This window comes from Myotis nattereri (genome assembly GCF_964212035.1).
Source record: "Myotis nattereri genome assembly, chromosome: 9".
In the NCBI taxonomy this organism is placed as follows: Eukaryota; Metazoa; Chordata; class Mammalia; order Chiroptera; family Vespertilionidae; genus Myotis; species Myotis nattereri.
In genome coordinates, this window is record NC_138084.1 from 571,626 (window position 1) to 589,234 (window position 17,609).

At 70.5% G+C, this 17,609-nt stretch overlaps 1 protein-coding gene across 2 annotated transcripts; it reads left to right on the plus strand.

Annotated features, from left to right (window-relative positions):
• The first annotated feature begins 1,346 nt into the window (after window positions 1–1,346).
• CD81 (CD81 molecule) lies at window positions 1,347–17,137 on the plus strand. Of its 2 annotated transcripts, XM_081099518.1 has the most exons (9): window positions 1,347–1,437; window positions 1,499–1,595; window positions 10,811–10,925; window positions 13,975–14,072; window positions 14,968–15,042; window positions 15,264–15,368; window positions 15,772–15,870; window positions 16,419–16,505; window positions 16,631–17,137. In XM_081099518.1, the coding sequence occupies exons 2-9, from the start codon at window positions 1,530–1,532 to the stop codon at window positions 16,691–16,693; spliced, it is 708 nt and encodes a 235-aa protein (XP_080955644.1). In that variant the 5' UTR covers window positions 1,347–1,437; window positions 1,499–1,529; the 3' UTR covers window positions 16,694–17,137. The 2 variants fall into 2 exon arrangements, with proteins under 2 accessions (XP_080955644.1, XP_080955645.1); XM_081099519.1 differs by having other exon boundaries at window positions 1,347–1,595.
• The last annotated feature ends 472 nt before the right edge of the window (window positions 17,138–17,609 follow it).

Here is a 17,609-nt window from a genome sequence, read left to right on the forward strand (position 1 = left end):
TGCGCTTTTCTCAGCCTCCACCCGTCCGGGACTCACACCGCGGCCTTCCGGGGCTCCGGACTGGGGTGACCTACACCCCCCGGGCTCCATAATCTCCTTTATAACATATATTACACACGCACACACACATACACACACACACAGCACACACACACGCACACCACACACACACACTCACACACACACACACGCACACCACACACACATGCACACCACACACACCACACACACACACACACACACTCACACACACAGCACACACACACACACCACACACCACACACACCACACACACACACAACACACACACTCACACACACAGCACACACACACACTCACACACATACACCACACGAACACACACACCACACGCACACACACGGTTCTCTGGAGAGCCCTGACTACACGGAGGGGCCCCTCCAGGCCTCACAAGGTCAGTTGGTGGGCCCCGGGGCGGGCACTTCAGAAGGGGTCCCGGCCGCCGGCGTGGCTCCGTGGCTGAGCGTGGACCTACGAACCAGGAGGCTCGATCCCCAGTGCGGGGCGCGCAGGAGGCGGCCGGTCCATGATTCTCGCTCAGCGTTGTTTCGCTCTCTCTCCCTCTCCCTTCTTCCTCTCTGACATCAATAAAAACATATATATTTTAAAAATTAACCAGGAAACAAGTGGGGTGCAGACAGACACGGGCCATGGTGGCTCCTCGGATTCGAACCACAATGAACAGCCCAGTTCTCGCCGCAGCGCTGGCCGCCGGTCACCTCGCTGCAGGCCGGCCGGTGGGCACGGCACCCCCAACGTGGGCGTGAAAAGGACGCCCTGGGCGGCTCCCTCGCAGGTGGCTTGGGCTTCTGGGCACCCCACGCTGGTCTGGGGGACACCCTCTCAGGGGCCTTTCCAAACGCAGACTCAACAGCGGTCAGCAGCTGCCCGTCCCCCGGGCTCGGGGCCCGGAATCGCCTTGCAGGACCCGCGGCGGAGGCGCCGGACGCAGCCTCCTCGCCCACTCGGTTCCGCCGCGGGAGCCCGAGAACAAAGCGCTGCTGTCCCGGCTCAGCCTCGGCGGGCACCTCCCCGCTTCCAGGGGGGCCTCCGGGGTGTCCCCGGCGCCGGGGGCGGGTCGGGGAGGGGGTCTCCCCTGGGCTCCCCGGCTGCAACCGGTCCCCAGGCGCAGCCTTGGGGCGCTGGGAGGGCGCCCCGCGCAGCGCGCCCCGGGACGGCCCGGGGCTCTAGCTGCCCCGAGACCCGCCGGTGCCCGCCGTGGGCAGGGGGCGGGGCCTCGGCGGCGGGGGCGGGGCCTCGGCGGCGCCGTATAAAGAGCGGAGCCGGGCGCGCGCCCGGGCAGAGAGCGAGCGCGCAGCGGCGGCAGCGACGACCTCACGTGTCCGGACCGGCCTCCCGCGTCACTCTTCCCCGCGCCCCCCGCGCCCCGCGCCCCCGGCCGCCGCCCCGGCCCCGGACCCGGCCGCTCGCCAGGCCCCGACCCCGCGCCCCCGCCCAGGACCGGCCGCGCCCGGGCCCGCCGCGCCGCCATGGGGGTGGAGGGCTGCACCAAGTGCATCAAGTACCTGCTCTTCGTCTTCAATTTCGTCTTCTGGGTGAGCCGGGGGGGCGGGGGGTGTCCAGGGGGGCGGGGGAGGGAGAAGGGGGGACGGGGGAGCAGGGGGAAAGGGGGCGCCCCAGGCCCGCAGGCCGCGCGACCCGCTAGGCCCCGCCGCCAGGGGGGGGCGGGGGGGGCGCAGTCGGCCGCCAAGTTGCGGGGCCACCTGTGCGCGCGGGGCGCGGGGTGGGGGCGTCCTGGGCGGGCAGCCGGCGAGAGGGGGGTCGTCCGGGCCCCCGCGCCCCTCGATGGCGGGCGGGGGGCGGCGAGCTGGGTTGGGGGGGCCTGTGGTCAGTGGGGTCCGGAGCCGCGCGGCCGGGCCGGGCCGAGGCATCTCGGGGCCTCGGGTCTGTCCCCGCGCGGGGATGGCGGCGGGAGCGGGGGGTGCTGGCTCCGCGGGCTCCAGGCGGCGCACCCTGCCCACCCCGCCCGCTGGCTGCAGAGCCCGGGACCATCCTGCCTCGCGGGGACGGAAGGGGGGCTCGAGGGCGGGGCTCACGGCGTCCCGCCCCCATGAGCTCATCCGGCCGCCGCCCCTGGGTGGGTGGCTGGTCGGGGGGTGCAGAATCTAGGGACCGCCCACCCCACCCTGGGCCCAGCCCAGCGCACCCCTCATCCGGCTGCCACCGCCCAGGGGATCCTGCGGGGGGTCCCGGCTCACGGGGCCTGGTGTGGCCGAGGGGCTGGGGGGCCTGCACCATGGGGGCCCCCGTGGGGAGCCTGGTCCCCCGCCCCCGTCACCCAGACCAAGGCTGCAGCCTGGCCTCGCGGGGGACCCTGGAGGCCCTGAGGGGTGCGGGGCGGCGGCAGCCCCTCCAGCTGGCACAGGGCAGCAGCCGGGGGACCTGGGCGTCCCCGTGGGCCCGGGGCCAGCCTCGGGCACCCACTTGGGAAAGAGGCGCCCACAGGACGGTCCCGTGTGGGTGCAGGAGGGTCTGAGCCGTTTCCTGACCCGGGTCTCGGCTGCCGCCAACGGCTGGCTGGGCTTGCACTTTTGTTCTCACTTCCTGTTGGTGCGCAGGGGCCCGGAATGGGTGGGGGTCACGCGCCCCTCCCACGGCCATGCCCTGCCTCCCCTGGGCAGTGACCGGGACCCCCTCCCAGGCCCCACGCTGCCGGCTGCTCACCCTCCACGGAGAGGACAGGATGCGTGGGGTGGAGGGAGTATTCCTCAAGTGGGCGCAGGAAGGCAAACTTTTAGGGTGGCCTCCGGAGCAAGGGTGTGGGGTGAGGAACCCACCAGCACAGCCGGGGTCCAGGGTAAGAGGGCAGGGACGGGCGGGACTGAGCTCCAGCTAGGGGTGCAGTGAGGTGTCATTTCCACCCCGGGGCGGGCCTGGCATGGCCCCAGGCAGGCACCGGGGCCTTTGCCGAAGGGATGGTGTTGTCGGACTTAGCGTTTGCCTGCTCTGGCCCTGGGGTAGGGGTCAGGGGGCCACCCCGACACCCCTCTGGCCCCTGAGCTGGATGTGAGGCCGACGACGCTGTCGGGAAGTGGAGGGTGGAGGGTAGGCGGGGGAGGGGACTTCTCAGGAGTGGGTGCTTGTCCCTCCCACCTGCCCCGCTGGGGCCGTCTCCAGGGGAGCCCACGCCTGTCAGAGCCCGCGGGCTGGCCCGATGGTCTCCAGGCAGCGGGTGGAGCACGCACGGCAGGTCCCCCGGGCATACGTATGGCGTTGTTTCTAGGGTCTCTCTCTCCTGGGCCCCAGCAGAGCTGAGCACTGCATCCGTCCACGGTCGCCTTGGTCCCACGCACCCACGCTGGGGGGAGCGCTGAGCTCTGCGTGCTGGGGGGTACCCTGAGGAGCCCCTCTGGGCCCCCTGCGTCACCTGGCTGCTGCATGGCGCCGTGGAGTGGACCTGGGTGGAGGCCCCACCGGGCGGCTCTGGTGCTGGCCCTCAGCCTCCCCCTGAAGTGGGGTCCTCTGAACCCCGTCTCCGGGGTGTTGGTGGGTGAGCTCACCGAGCGGCGAACTCGGGAAACAGGTATTGGCTGTGCAGGCCTGGCCTGGGGCACGGGCCTCGGGCGCTGGGTGGAGGGAGTTCCCAGTGCCCAGCCTGACGTGCTCGCTGGGCATCCCGGCCACAGGGCAGGAGTGGGTGCCGAGGCGGGAGCCCAGAGAAGAGGGTGACGCAGGCGTCTGGATCCGGGAACATTTTAGTTACGTCTTAGAGAGTCAGAGGCCCCCACGGGGAGTGGCCTCAGGCGGCCTGGCAGGCGGGCCCGGGGAGGAGCGGTCACCCCCACGCCCCCTCGGCACGCCTGCCCTCACCCTTGCTGCCACCCTGGGCCCCGGGCGGCATCCTGGCCTGCTCTGGGCTCCCGGCCGGCCGGCATCTGGCTGTGAGGCGGGGACACAGTGCCAAGCAGTGTGGAAATCCCCCGCTGGGGTGGGCCGGGAGCTTCCTGCCAAGGTGGCCGGGAACCGAGCTGCTGGGGCAGGTCAGCGCGGCCAGACTCCATCCCTGCTCACCAACCGAGCCGGTGGCCTGGGGCAGGCGAGACCTGGGGCAGGCGAGACCTGGGGCAGGCGAGACCTGGGGCAGGCGTGACCTGGGGCAGGCGAGACCTGGGGCAGGCGAGACCTGGGGCAGGCGTGACCTGGGGCAGGCGAGACCTGGGGCAGGCGAGACCTGGGGCAGGCGTGACCTGGGGCAGGCGAGACCTGGGGCAGGCGTGACCTGGGGCAGGCGAGACCTGGGGCAGGCGTGACCTGGGGCAGGCGAGACCTGGGGCAGGCGAGACCTGGGGCAGGCGAGACCTGGGCAGGCGTGACCTGGGGCAGGCGAGACCTGGGGCAGGCGAGACCTGGGGCAGGCGAGACCTGGGCAGGCGAGACCTGGGGCAGGCGAGACCTGGGGCAGGCGAGACCTGGGCAGGCGAGACCTGGGGCAGGTGTGACCTGGGCAGGCGTGATCTGGGCAGGCGTGACTGGGGCAGCGACTGGCCTCACCTGGAGGTAGGTAGGGTGCTAGCCCTCTCCTTGGGGGCTGTCCAGAGAGCCCCGGAGGTGCCGCTGGTCCTTGGGGGCGGAGCGCGGCGAGCGTGCCCTGCCTGGGCCTGGCGGTCCTCTCCCTAATGCAGCCGGTGGCCGCGGTCCAGCGGCCGGGCTGCCAGGCCTGGCGGGAACGAGGCTGATGAGAAGCCTCGCTAACGGGCATTTAATTTTCGCTTCCAGACAGCACATGACTGTCTGTCCCTTAGCGGTGCTGTCGCCTTCCTTCCGGGAGAGGGGGTGGCCCTGGAGGCTGGGGTTGGGGGGCGGAGATTTCCTGCAGCTCCCTGGGGGGCGGGCTCTGGGGTGGGCGAGGGGATCCTAGGTGCCCCTGGCTGAGAAGAGGAAGTCTGAGGTCTGACCCTGGGACCCGCCGGCTCCGGGAGGGTGTCCTGAACGGCCCGTAGCGCCCTCAGCATCAGCTCAGCTCTGCTTCCGGCCGTTGAGTTCAGCTTTGTTTTTATCTCTTGCTGCTTCCCTGTCTGGACGGAGGGGCCGCCCCAAACCACTGCCCCCCAAGACCCAGCCCCCGGCTTCCACGTCACCTGAAATCCGTGAAGGGGAAGAAAGCGAGTCCTCAGATCAATGAGGTTCGCAGTCCAGGAGCCTGTGGGAGAGAGAGGGGCCCTTTGGCACTCGCCCGTGTTTTGGAGGGGCCCGGGGTGGGGGCGGGGAGCCCAGCTGCTGGTTCTGGCCCTGGCACCCCAGGACCCGGCCGGGCACTCGCGAGGGCTGGGTGACCTTCAGCCGGGAGACACCTGCCCGGGGGCTGGACTCTGGGTCCCAGACAGGAGACCGGCCTCGCCGTTTCCCACCTGCCCAGCACAAGGCGGCTTGAGCCAACACGCCTCCAGAAGCTTCTGGACCTCTCAGCACCCCCCCCCACACACACACACACACTCTGTGCTTGGGGGCCTGGCCCCAGCCCCTCCTCCTGATGGCAGAGTAGGTTTACATGAGACCACTTGGGGGCCTCCACCTGGGCCCACGGGTGCTCCGGGAGCACCCACCAGCCGGCAGGGGCCATGCCCAGGGGGCTGACAGCTGGGTCCCCATCCCAACTGGCCCCCAGCACGGGGCAGCGAGGGCGCCTGGGACAGGGCCGGTGGCCAGGAGCCCAGGCGCAGGTCCTAAAGGGGCTCGGAGGCTGGGGAGCAGGGCCCGCCTGCCCTCGTCCTTAAGGCAGTGCCCAGGCTGCTGACGTTGGATGTGCTTTTGTTGTTGTTATTTACTGATTTTTTCAGAGAGAAGGGAGAGGGCTGGAGAGAGAGAAACATCGGTGAGAACCACGATCGGCTGCATGTGGCCTGGCTGGGAACCGAACCGGTGACCTCAGCGCGGAGCCACACCGGCCGGGCTCTGCTGCTGGCCTTGCAAGTTACTGGGGTGACGTGATCATCGCCCGGAAGGCGAAGGGACAGGAAGGCAGGGCTGGCCCGCCACGTGGAGCAGGTGGGCAGGTGACCCACCGGGTGCCCCGTGCTGCCGCCCAGGGATCCCTGTACCGACGGCCCTATGTCCAGAGCCAGCTCCTGGTGGGGGGGGGGGGGCGTGGAGACTCGGGCTGAGACCCCTGGGGTTCAAGACACCGGGCACAGCTGCGAGAGCCGGAGAGAGGCCCCAGGTGGCCCGCCTTCCGGGGGCTGGAGGCCTGAGCCCAGAGCTCTGTGCTGGGGGCCCGGGTGCGGGGGCCTCTGAGGGCAGCGGGTTGGGGAACCAGTGGCTGCAGCCCACCCGGGGCTCCCAGCGGGGGCTCTGCTCCCCGCCCGGGGCCGGCCCCGCCCTCTGCACGCAGAGCCATTCCCTCGGCCCCACCTGGTAACAGCCCAGCTCCCAGGAGGTGGCTGTTCCCATGGCAGCAGGCGCTGGGCTGGAGGTCGTCCCCTTTGCCTCCTCCCAGGGCCGAGCCGTTACCACTGGCTGGCAGGACCCCAAGATTCCTGGCGGCCACAGGAGGAAGTGGCGGGCAGGCCGGAAACCAGAGCTGGGACCAGAGCGGTGCACGGCCCCGCGGCTCCGGGGCCAGGCTCCCCCGGGGCAGGTGCTGTGCCTGGGTGGGAGCAGGTGCCAGCCCTCAGCCAGCAGGTGCCAGGCAGCTTCCCGGTGCCGCTGGCCGGGGCCCTGCCTGAGCCGCCCGCCCCCCACCACCCTCCTTGTCAGACCTGCCCAGCCCCTGCTCCCTGCCCTGCAGGTCACCGGACGTCCGTGTCCACGTGGCCCCCAGCAGGGCCCTTCCAGCCAGTCGGGGGTGTGGGGTGGGGAGCAGGGCCGGCCCACCAGGGAGAGTGGCAGGCCCGGGGTCTGGCCCTGGGAGTAGCTGGGCCCCGGAGAGGCGGCCAGGGCCCTCTTGGTGGGAAGTGGCACCTGTTCCCTGCCCGTGGGGTCCGGAGCGGCCATTGCCCTCCCCCCAACTCCCCGCCCCTATTTTTAGATGCCTCGCTGGCGGCTTCCTGAGATCGAGGGGCCGACGGAGGCTTCAGCTTCCTGTGAGCCCAGGTCCCCTGCGAGCGTCCTTCCTGCCTTCGCGGGCCTGGGGCAGCCGCGCACCCAGAGCCCGAGGGGCCGGTGCCCCCAGGGAGGGGTCTGCCCCGTCCCCTCGTGGGCAGAGCGAGGGTCAGCCCGCAGGCACCTCCGTTCCCCGCCCCCTCCGCGGGCATCTCAGCCGGGAAGGGGCTTTGAAAGGGGCTCCGGGCGCTTCCTGCCTCCGGCCTCCTCTCGGCCTTCACCGCCCGGGCACAGTCTCCAGGCCCCGGCCTCCCCGCCGCCACGCCGGGTGGGTGTTGGCGGTGCCATTTCTCAGCAAGATGTGCCCCCTTGGCTGGCGGGTGAGAGTGGGGGAGCGGAGCCCGGGCCGTGGGTGTCCCTGCTGGCGGCCCACCCTGCTCACGTGGGGCTGCCCTCCCCGAGGGTGGGCTCTGGGCTCCGGGCTCTGGGCTAGACCAGCGTCCCTTCGAGGGAGTTGTCCTGCCGGCGGTGGAATGCGTGGGCAGGACTCGGGGAGGCGCCGGGCCTGCCGGGGCGGGGGGGGGGGGGTGGGGGGGGGGCGGGGGCGGGGAGACGGTGGCTGGGCTCCCTGGCAGGTGGGGCCTGTGTGCTGGTGGGGGTGGCCCCCTCTTGCCTGGGTCTCTGCAGAGGGTGGGGCCGCTGGCTGGGCACCGGCTTGGCGGTGAGGAGGCCTCGGGCAGCACCCCTCCCTCGAGGCGGCTTCTTGGAAATGCAGGGCCGGGCAGGAGCCCAGCGCGCTTGGCAGCCCCTGCTCAGCCAGCACCATCAGCATGAGTCTCAGGAAGGGGGAGGAAGGAGACACAGAACCTTCCCGCAGGGTCACGCACGCCCCGTGCTGTGCCCGGCGTGGGCCCGCCCCACAGGGTAGCGGCTCAGCCCCGAGAACTGCCGGCCGAGCAGGCGCCCCTCCCCACGGCCGGCTGGCGGGAGCGGTGTCCGTGGCCCACGTGGACGGCCAGGGCCCCGTAGGCCGGCCTCGCCGCTCCCGCTGGCGTGATGAGCTCGGCACCGTCTCCCTACACGGCCTCAGGCCCGGCGCCCACGGCGGTCAGCTCACACACCCTCGTGTCCGGGTGTCACAGACGAGGCGGCTCCTCGCCTCCGTGGACGCTGGACTCTGGTGACGGACGTGCGTGCGTCCTCGGCCTGTGGGCGGACAGCGGGCCCGGCGAGCCCCTCAAGGCCTTGCTGCGTCGAAGTTCAGTGGCCAGAGGTTTGGGGTGACTTGTGTGGTGTGTTTTTTTTAAGTTTTATTGGACGTAAACGGCAGTAAACGTGTGTAACACGTACAACGCGTTGAGTTTTGACCCAAGCAGATGGCTGAGAAGCGGCCCCACCATCAGGACGGCGGGCGCAGCTCCAGCCCCGGCCGCTCCCCCACCCCCACCCCACGCCAGGCAGCCGGCCGGTCTCTGCCCCGAGTTTGCGTTTCTTGTGGGGCTGCCTCGGGGGTCCCCACTCTCGCTGGGAGGGTCCCCCGTGCTGCCCCACTTCTGCTTTGTTCCTGCGTCCAGGCCCCTGAGGGTGGGCGTCTGGGCTGTTCCCGGTTGGGGCTGTGGCGGGAGCTGCCGGGAGCACTGGGACCGTGGCCGTGGCTGCGGTGTCACTCCGGTGCAGGGGGAGGGGGCACAGGTGGGCGCGGGTCTCCTGCGGAGCTGCCCCTCCCCCTGGCTGGAGGTCCGTGTCCTCCTCGTCCAGCGGCCCCTTGGGGCGGGGCGGGGGGTGGGGGGCCGGGACTTGGTGGCGTTCCCCGACGCCCGTGATGCCCTCTTTCCACGCGAACTGGCCGTGGGTTCTTCTCTCTGGCGAGGCCGTTCACAGCGTTCGTCTGTCGGGAAAACGGGGTCGTTTTCTTACTTTGAGGCTCGAACATGCTTCCTGGACTTTGAGAACCACCGGCTCAGCCAGCCGCCTGCCCGCCGGTGGGCAGCTCCTCTCGGGGAGCAGGCTTGGGGGCGGGCGCTGTTTCAGGGCCCTGGCCTGCCTCCTGGGCCGAGGTTGTGGGGTTCTGGGGCTCCAGGCGCCGTTCACCCCTCCCTCCGCTCTCCCGTTGTGGGCGGCCAGTTGTGCAGGAGACGTGCCGGGAGGAGGCGGCTCGCCAGCCGGGCCCTGCCCTGCACCTGCCTCCCGGTTACTCTCGGAGGGCAGGTTGGGGCCACGGGAACCGGGGGGGGGGGGCTGGTGGGACCCACCAGGACACCAGGAGCACTGGGGGTGGGTCCCGGGGACCCGAGACTGGCTTGTCCCCTCAGCTCCTGGGGCGAGGGCCTGGCTGCACAGAAAAGGTGGGGGCGGCCCCAGCCCAGCCAGGCGCCACCCCACGCTGAGCTGCCCTGGCGCGGACACTGACGCCGGCTCTGTGACCGCAGAGGGAGGCCCCGGCAGCTCCCCCCTCCCCGCCGACTGGACGTCTCACAAAGCGGCTCTGGACCACACTTTGCAAACAGAAGAAGTGATGTTTTCAGGCCAGAGTTACCACGGCAACCCTCAGCCTCCTCTGGAGGCGCAGATGGCAGCCAGCTCAGAGGGGAGGACTCGGGCACCCCCCGCCCCGCCCCCACTCTCCCCCTCCCCCTCGGGGTGACAGGCCCCGTAGAGCAGGGACAGGATGCTGGGGGCCTGGGACCCCCACATGGGTCAGGCCTGAGGCTGGTCAGCTAGTTCCTTGGGTCTGTTTTTTTCTCTTTTTTAAAAATTTATTTTTACTGATTTCAGAGAGGAAGGGAGAGGGAGAGAAATAGAAACATCAATGATGAGCAACGATGAGAGAGAATCATGGGTCAGTTGCCTTCTGCACACCCTCCACTGGGGATCAAGCTCAGAACCCAGGCCTGTGCCCTGACCGGGAACCGAGCCGTGACCTCCTGGTTCAGAGGTTAACGCTCAACCGCCGAGCCCCGCACTGGACACGTGCCCACGGGTCAGTGGGGTCGGCGCCTGGAGGTTCCCAGCGCTGGGATGGGAGGCCGGGCTCAGCGCGGACGCTGGAGGCAGAGGCGGCCGGGAGCGGCCGCGGGGCCAGGCCTTCCCACCAGAGCCCTGCAGCTGCAGGAGCAGAGCCCCTCGGAGGGCACCCAGGCTGGCCAGGTGCTCAGTGGGCGCCGGCCTGGCTGGGCCCGGTCTGGCCTCCTCACCAAGGGCAGACCCATTGCCACCCCGGGAGCCCCGTCTCTCACCAGGCTCTGAGGGGGCCTCCTTCCTGCCCCATCGGAGTGCCCGGCGGCTTCCTTCCTCCCGCCACCTCCCTCTGCCCGTCCCCGCGGGCTCCCACGTGCTCAGGACTGTGGGCAGTGCCACCCCCAGAGGGCCCGGCGTCCCCTGGGTGGCTCGGGGTCTGCGGTGGCCACAGGCCAGAGCAAATGCACATAAGGGCGCCCCCTGAAAATGCAGGCACCCAGGTACACCCAGCTTCAGATGCACAGCGGGCAGGCTCGGGCACTCAGCATGGCCCGCGGGTTTAGGGGGCACACACTGCAGGGGCGGGTGGGGACCCGCATTGTGGTCCCTGATGGCTGCTGGGTCCCGGAGACCCAGGCCTTCCGGGGCACCTCAGCACCCCCTGGCCAAGCAGGCGTCCGGCGGCCGCAGAGGCCCTCGGAGCCCTGAGCGGCGGAGGGGGGCCCGACCCGGCCTCTGGGAGCTCCGTGTGTTGTGGTTCGCACCTGCCCTGCGGCCTGGGCCACAGGTAACACCTGCCCTGTCCCTTCCCCAGCTGGCCGGAGGCGTGATCCTGGGCGTGGCCCTGTGGCTGCGCCATGACCCGCAGACCACCAACCTGCTCTACCTGGAGCTGGGCGACAGGCCTGCACCCAACACCTTCTACGTCGGTGAGTTATCGTGGGCCTTCGGTGAGTTCTCCTGGGCCGCCTGCCGCGGGGGGCGCCTGCACGGTGGCTCAGTAGGTGTCTGGTCGTGAGCTCAGCGAGGCCAGGCAGGTAGTCAGGGAGGGCTCCCAGGAGGAGGCGGGGCTGAGTGGGCTTCCTCTGTGCGGGCTGGGGAGGAGGAACCAGAAAGGGTTCTCTGAGCAGGAGGGAGAGACGGAGCCAGAGAGCCCAAGCGGGGAGGTCAGCCTGGGGCCTGAGGGCCTGGGTAAGGCCTTGGGGCCTGGGTATCCCCCACCCATGTGGTCCAGGGAAAGCAGAACTGGGGGTGTGTGGCTTGTTGGGCCCCGATCGCCAGAGCTGGAGGGCAGGGGCTGAGTGGGGCGGGGAGCTGTGTCCTGGTGGGTATTTTGGGAGGCTCCCTGGGAAGGGGGGCCCGATGCCCGGGCAGCCAGCGCCTGAGACTGGGGGGTGGAGACTCAGGCCCAGGAGGAGGGGTGGGGGCCGCTGCCTCCCGCCACCCACAGCCACACCTTGCTGCCTTACTCGGCTGCCCATTGGCCTGTCGGCCTCCCAGAGGCACCAGCTGTCCCGGGCGATGGGGGGAAGGGGAGGCCTCTGTGGGTCCCAGCCAGCGGGTGGGAGGCGGGCCTGGCCCTGCTGGGATCTGGGTGTTGGCAGAGCTGTTTCCTTCAAAGAAGGTGGGTGTGACCTTCGAGGGCAGCGCAGGCGGCCGCCCTGGCCTGGTGCCAGGCCCCGTCCGGGGCCCCACAGACCTGGGTGCACGCTGGGCGGCGCCTGCCCGGGTCCTCGCCTGGCGGGAGGCAGAGGGCTGGGTGGCAGGGACCTGGACAGGCGCCCTCCTCCCTGGAGAGCCCAGCCTGTGCCTCGGGCCGTGGGTCCCTGGGGGGGGCCTGAACCCCTATCTGCAGGCCCCCCAGATGGGAGCCCTGCACAGGCTGGTCTCGGGGGAGCCCGCCGCCCAAGAGCACACGTGGGCACCACCAGTCCTGGGCCAGCCGCACAGGCGTCTGGGACTCGGGGGGTCCCCTGGGCCCTTGAGGGCTGTTTCTCTCCTGGGGGGGCCCTTGCAGCCGTCTCCCCCCAACCCCTCCCCAGGACTCTAGGCCACAGGCCCCCAGGCGTGACCCAGCGGGTCCCTGTCCCTCCAGATGCCGGAGGCACTGCCGCCCCCTCCCCCTCCCCTCTCTGGGGCCTGGGACTGGAGCCCGCCCTTGGGCAGGGGATGTGGGAAGGGGTCCCTCTCCTGGGCGGGAGGCTGCCCAGCTCGAGGTCCGGCCTGGCTGGAGAGGACCTGAGGGCTCCCGGCTTCAGGCCAGGGCTGGGAGCAGGGCACAGGCGGCCGGGGAGGTTGGGGGGCCCCGCGGGGGCCGCAGCTGCTCTGGCCCCGGCAGAAGGGTGGAGGCTCGGGGCTGTGCCCAGGCTCCATGGGGAAGCGGCCCCTGAGGAGGCCTGTGGGCAAGGCTGGCCTGGAGCAGGTGTCCTCCTAGGTCAGTGGTCGGCAAACTACGGCTCGCGAGCCACATGCGGCTCTTTGGCCCCTTGAGTGTGGCTCTTCCACAAAATACCGACTTCTGCGCATGGGCCACGAAGTTTCAATCGCACCCGCACGTGGTATTTTGTGGAAGAGCCACACTCAAGGGGCCAAAGAGCCACATGTGGCTCGGGAGCCACAGTTTGCCGACCACTGACCTAGGCAGGTGCTGCCCAGCTGCCCCGGCCTCTGCCCGTCTCCTGGCTGGGCACCGCCACACTGGACCACCTGGCGGGCAGGGTGAGGGCAGGGCCTGGACCGGACTGGGCTTCTGCCGCCGCCGCGGGCACGGGCCCCCCAGAGCCCCTCTGGCTGCCCAGCGCCTGCCCCGCCAGGAGGCCTTGGCCTTCGGGCGCGTCTCGCCGGCCCTGACGTGGGCTGGGCCTGCCAGGGACGGGGCAGGGCTCTCCAGGACAAGAGCTCTTTGTGCGATGCCAGGACGAGGGGCGGGTGAGCGGGCACCCTCGGCACGGGCATCCCTGCTGCCTAGGCGGCGCCCGACCTCACCTGGCAGCTGGCCGGGTCCCCGCCCTCGGGGGAGGTCGGGGCTGGGCCTGCGGGACTGTAGGTCGGGCACCTGCTCTGGGCCTGCTGGCCCCTTGCAGGACCCTCCACAGCCCTGAACACGACGTCTCCTCCGGGCCCCCTGCAGCGTCTCGTGCACCTCACTGAGGGTGCTGTGCCGGGAGCCGGGAGCCGGGAGCCCTGAGCGCAGCCGTGGGGGAGGCGGCCCTCGGCCAGGCCACGGGTGCCACCGGAGGCTTTGTCCTGAGCCTGGGGGGCCGGGGCGTGGGGGGTGGGGGCTGAGCTGGGGTTCTGCTTGGGAGAAGACGGGCTGCCCACGTGTGCTGTGACGGCCGATGGCTGGGAGACCCCTGCAGGGGCGCAGCCAGCTCCCAAGGGCACCGGCGTCTGGTGGACGAGGGCACCAGGAAGGCTGTGCGCCCGGTGGAGCCCCTGGAGCCCCTTCCCGGGGGGCCACCTGCCTCCCCAGGGTGTGTGCCCGCCTGGTGGGCGTTCGGGCAGGTCAGGAGGACAAGCCGACCCGTGTGCCATCCTCAAGCCGCCTGGCCGCCACACCCCGTCCTGGCGGGGGCCCCGCCGCCCACCCCACAGCTCCCGCCACCGCGCCCAGCAGTCTCCAGTGCAGGCCTTGGGCAAGTCCAGCCCCTGAGCTCCGACCTGTGGGGTGACCCAGGCTGCGCCACCTGCCCCCCTCCCCACAGCGGGGCCCTCCCTGCCACCGCGCCCAGACAGGGCTGTGGGGCCGAGAGGTGCTGGTTGTCGGGGTCACACAGGGAGAGAGAGACAGCCCCACAGAGCTCGGACCATGTTCTCTGGGCCCTTCCCAGAGCGCGTGGTGCCGAGAAGAGGAAGCAGGCACAGGCCTCCCTGGGCCGCTCCTCCCTGGGGGGGGCGTGTGCCCCCCGGGGAGAGGCTCCAGGGGACAGGGCCCAGGAGGCCCCGTGGGCGGCCCGACTGAGCGCGTGTCCTCCGCAGGCATCTACATCCTCATCGCTGTGGGCGCCGTCATGATGTTTGTGGGGTTCCTGGGCTGCTATGGGGCCATCCAGGAGTCGCAGTGCCTGCTGGGGACGGTAGGTTGCGGGGTAGAGGTGAGGGGTGGGGGGGGCACAGGGCTGACGCCCCAGGAAGAGCCAGGAGCTCAGGAGGCTGTGCGAGGTCAGGAGCCGGGGCGCCCCGTGCCCAGCCTGGCCCGGGGGGAGGGGTCACGGCAGCCGGCACCTTCCCCGAGGCCGGTGCCCACGACGTCTGAAATGCCACCGTGGCTGATGGCTGCTCTGCCCGGCCCCGCGTCCCAGTTCCAAAGCGGCTCTTTCTCTTTAAAATGCCACAGAGACAATCAAATGAGAGTCCCACCCTCGGGGGTCCCCGGACGTGCCGTGGCTAACGCGGCCCTGCGACCGGCTGTGGCCTCCAGGGCCTCCAGGGGGGGAAACGGAGGCACCATGGCGACCTCCCTGCAGGAGGGGAGGAAGGCACCTGTGCGCCCGCCCGCCCAGCCCTGGCCTCGCCTCCCTGCCCAGCTGCCCGCCCTGCAGAGCCCACCCCTGGCCACCAGGAGAACGTTGGCTGAGCCTTAGACTCTGTGCCACCAACTCCAGCGGGCTCACTCCCAGGCGGGAGGTGGGTGGGGGTCCTGCCAGCCCCGCCCCCACGCCCAGTGGTCACTTGGATGTTGGTCATCTGTGGAAGTCCACCCCATGCCACCGCCACTGGGCTGGCCTCTGAAAGCCCCAGGTGGTCCTGGCCTGCCCTGATCCCCCTCTGCCCTGACCCCTCTCTGCCCTGACCCCCCTCTTTGCCCAGACCCCCCTCTACCCTGACCCCCCCTCTCTGCCCTGATCCCCCTCTTTGCCCTGACCCCTTTCTGCCCTGATCCCCCTCTTTGCCCTGATCCCCCTCTTTGCCCTGACCCCCCTCTGCCCTGATCCCCCTCTTTGCCCTGACCCCCTCTCTCGGCCTTTGCAGTTCTTCACCTGCCTGGTGATCCTCTTTGCCTGTGAGGTGGCCGCCGGCATCTGGGGCTTTGTCAACAAAGACCAGGTGAGCTGGGCCCTGGGGAGTGGCCAGCCCCAGCTGGGTCCTCAGGGGGAGGGAGCAGCACCCCCTGCCAGGTTGGGGGACAGTCAGGCTGCGGGTGCTCTCGGAGCTCCTCCTGGGGCCACGGAGGGCTTTCGGGGAGGTGGCCTGGGTGGGCTGGGGGCTGGGTCTGTCCTGCGGAGCCCGCGAGGCCGGGCCCTCACTCTCGGGGCTCCCCTCCCCAGATCGCCAAGGACGTGAAGCAGTTCTACGACCAGGCCCTGCAGCAGGCGGTGGTGGACGACGAGGCCAACAACGCCAAGGCCGTGGTGAAGACCTTCCACGAGACGGTGCGGCCGGGGTCGGGGCGCTGGGGGCGGGGGAGGCGGGGGAGGCGGGGGGCTGGGGACGGGGGGGGGGGGGGGGCGGGGGGGGGCGGGGCGCTGGGGTTGAGTCTGGCCTCCGCTCCGACCTTGGGAGCAGGAGGGACCTGGCAGACCCGCTTCTCAAGGACCGTGGGCCCCCCATAAGCCGGGGGTGGGGGGAGAGGGGGGGCTCCTCTGGGACCTGTGGCCCTTGGTGTGGGGATCCGATAGGCCAGGCCAGCCGGGGTGCTGCGGTCTCTGAGCAGCAGAGCTGAGCAGGAGGGGACCTTCCCAGCCCCTGCCCTCGCCCACGCCCGGCGGGTCCTTGGCCCTCCCCTCGGGTCGCTGCCGCGTGCGGGCTGACCGTGGCCGCCCTCCGTCTCTGCAGCTCAACTGCTGCGGCTCCGATGCGCTGACCTCCCTGACCACCTCCATCCTCAAGAACAACCTGTGTCCCTCCGGCAGCACGCTGTTCACCAACCTGGAGGTGAGTGGCCCCGCCCGCCCCGGTCCCGGGGGTGCCACGCTGGGGGCCGAGCCCACGGGGAAGGGGACTGTGCACCCGGTCTGGTTCCTGACGGGGCAGCTCTGCGTCCGGCTGCCAGGGCTGGAGGGCACCCTGACCTCCGGTCAGCGCCCAGGTCCTGCTGCGGATTCCGAGTGGAAGAGGGCGCAGCACGCTGCTTCCACGTTTGTTTTAAAATAGGTTTTATTGATTTGAGAGAGAGACAGAGAGACAGACACACACACCGGCCGGCTGCCTCCCGCACGCCCCACACGGGGGACCGAGCCTGCGGCCGGGGCGTGTCCTGGTGGGGAATCGACCCGGGACCTCCTGGTTCCTAGGTGGATGCTCAACCCCTGAGCCTCTTGGTCTGAAAACCCATCAGATCCAACACGGCAGAGGCCCGTTCTGAGGGGCAGGGGAGCCCCCACCCCTGCTCTCTGTGCAGTGACCCTGCTGTGTCGCTGGGGAGGAGGGGGAGGGGAGGACTGGCGCCCCTGACACCCCGCCCCCGCCCCCGCCCCCCGCAGGCGGACTGCCACCAGAAGATCGACGACCTCTTCTCCGGGAAGCTGTACCTCATTGGCATCGCGGCCATCGTGGTCGCCGTGATCATGGTGAGTGGGCGGGTGGGTGCCGCCCCCCCCAAAACCGGGAGGCGGGTGCTGACGGCCGCCCCCCCAAAACCGGGAGGCGGGTGCTGACGGCTGCCGCCCCCCCCCCACCCCCCACATCCCTGCAGATCTTCGAGATGATCCTGAGCATGGTGCTGTGCTGCGGCATCCGGAACAGCTCCGTGTACTGAGGCCCCGCCCGCCGGCCGCCCGCTGCCCGAGGCCCGGACGTCCCCAGGGGCGGGCACCGCCTTGTAGATAACCTGCCCGGTATTACTCTGCTACACTTCTTAGCTTTTTTACTTTGGAGGATTTGCTCCCCATTATCTTTCGGGGCTGACAGCTCCCATAGGTGGCATAGGAGTAGGCCTTGGGGACCGCAGGGCAGGGTCCCCTCTGCTGCTGGGGCCCTGGGGGGGTTCTGCCTGCTCAGCCAGGCCTCTGGGTCGGGGCTGAGAGCACCTCCCGCCGCCCCCACAGGCTCCGCCTTTTTTAATCCTGTTCCCTTCCTGCCACCGGCCTCAGAGCTGGGTCTGTGAGCAGCCTCTGCCTTCGACGCACCTATCCTTTCTAATGCGGCACCTTCCGTTGTAACTACACCTTGAAAGTCACTCAATAAAGGAGGAGAAACTAGGCATGTAACACGCCACCGCCTGCCTGTGCCGCCGTGAGGTCGGGGTGCGGTCGGGGTGCGGGGCCCGGGGGAGGGCAGGAGCCTGGCACGGGGCTCAGCTCTGTGGTCCTTGCTGGGCCCAGGTGTGCTGCCCACCCGTTGGGCGGTGATGGGAGCCTGGGGAGCTCCCCATATGCCCCCAGAAACATCCTCCCCCAACCTCACCCCACCCTCACCCCTGTACACGGGCCTGGAGGGGCCTGGAGGGGCTGAGCTGGGGCGGCCTCTGCAAGACCCGCCTTCCCCCTCCTGCCCCTCCCAAGTCTCCTGCCTGCCCGCCTGGGTGCCCAGAGGAGCTGGGTGGCTCTGGCCAAGCAGCACCTTGCAGGGCTGGAGGGGGCGTCCACCCTCCGACCACAGCGGACTCAGGCCAGCGTGTCCTGCCTCAGGGCTGCTGGCTGCGGGGACGCTGGGGACTGATCGGGCTGCTGGCG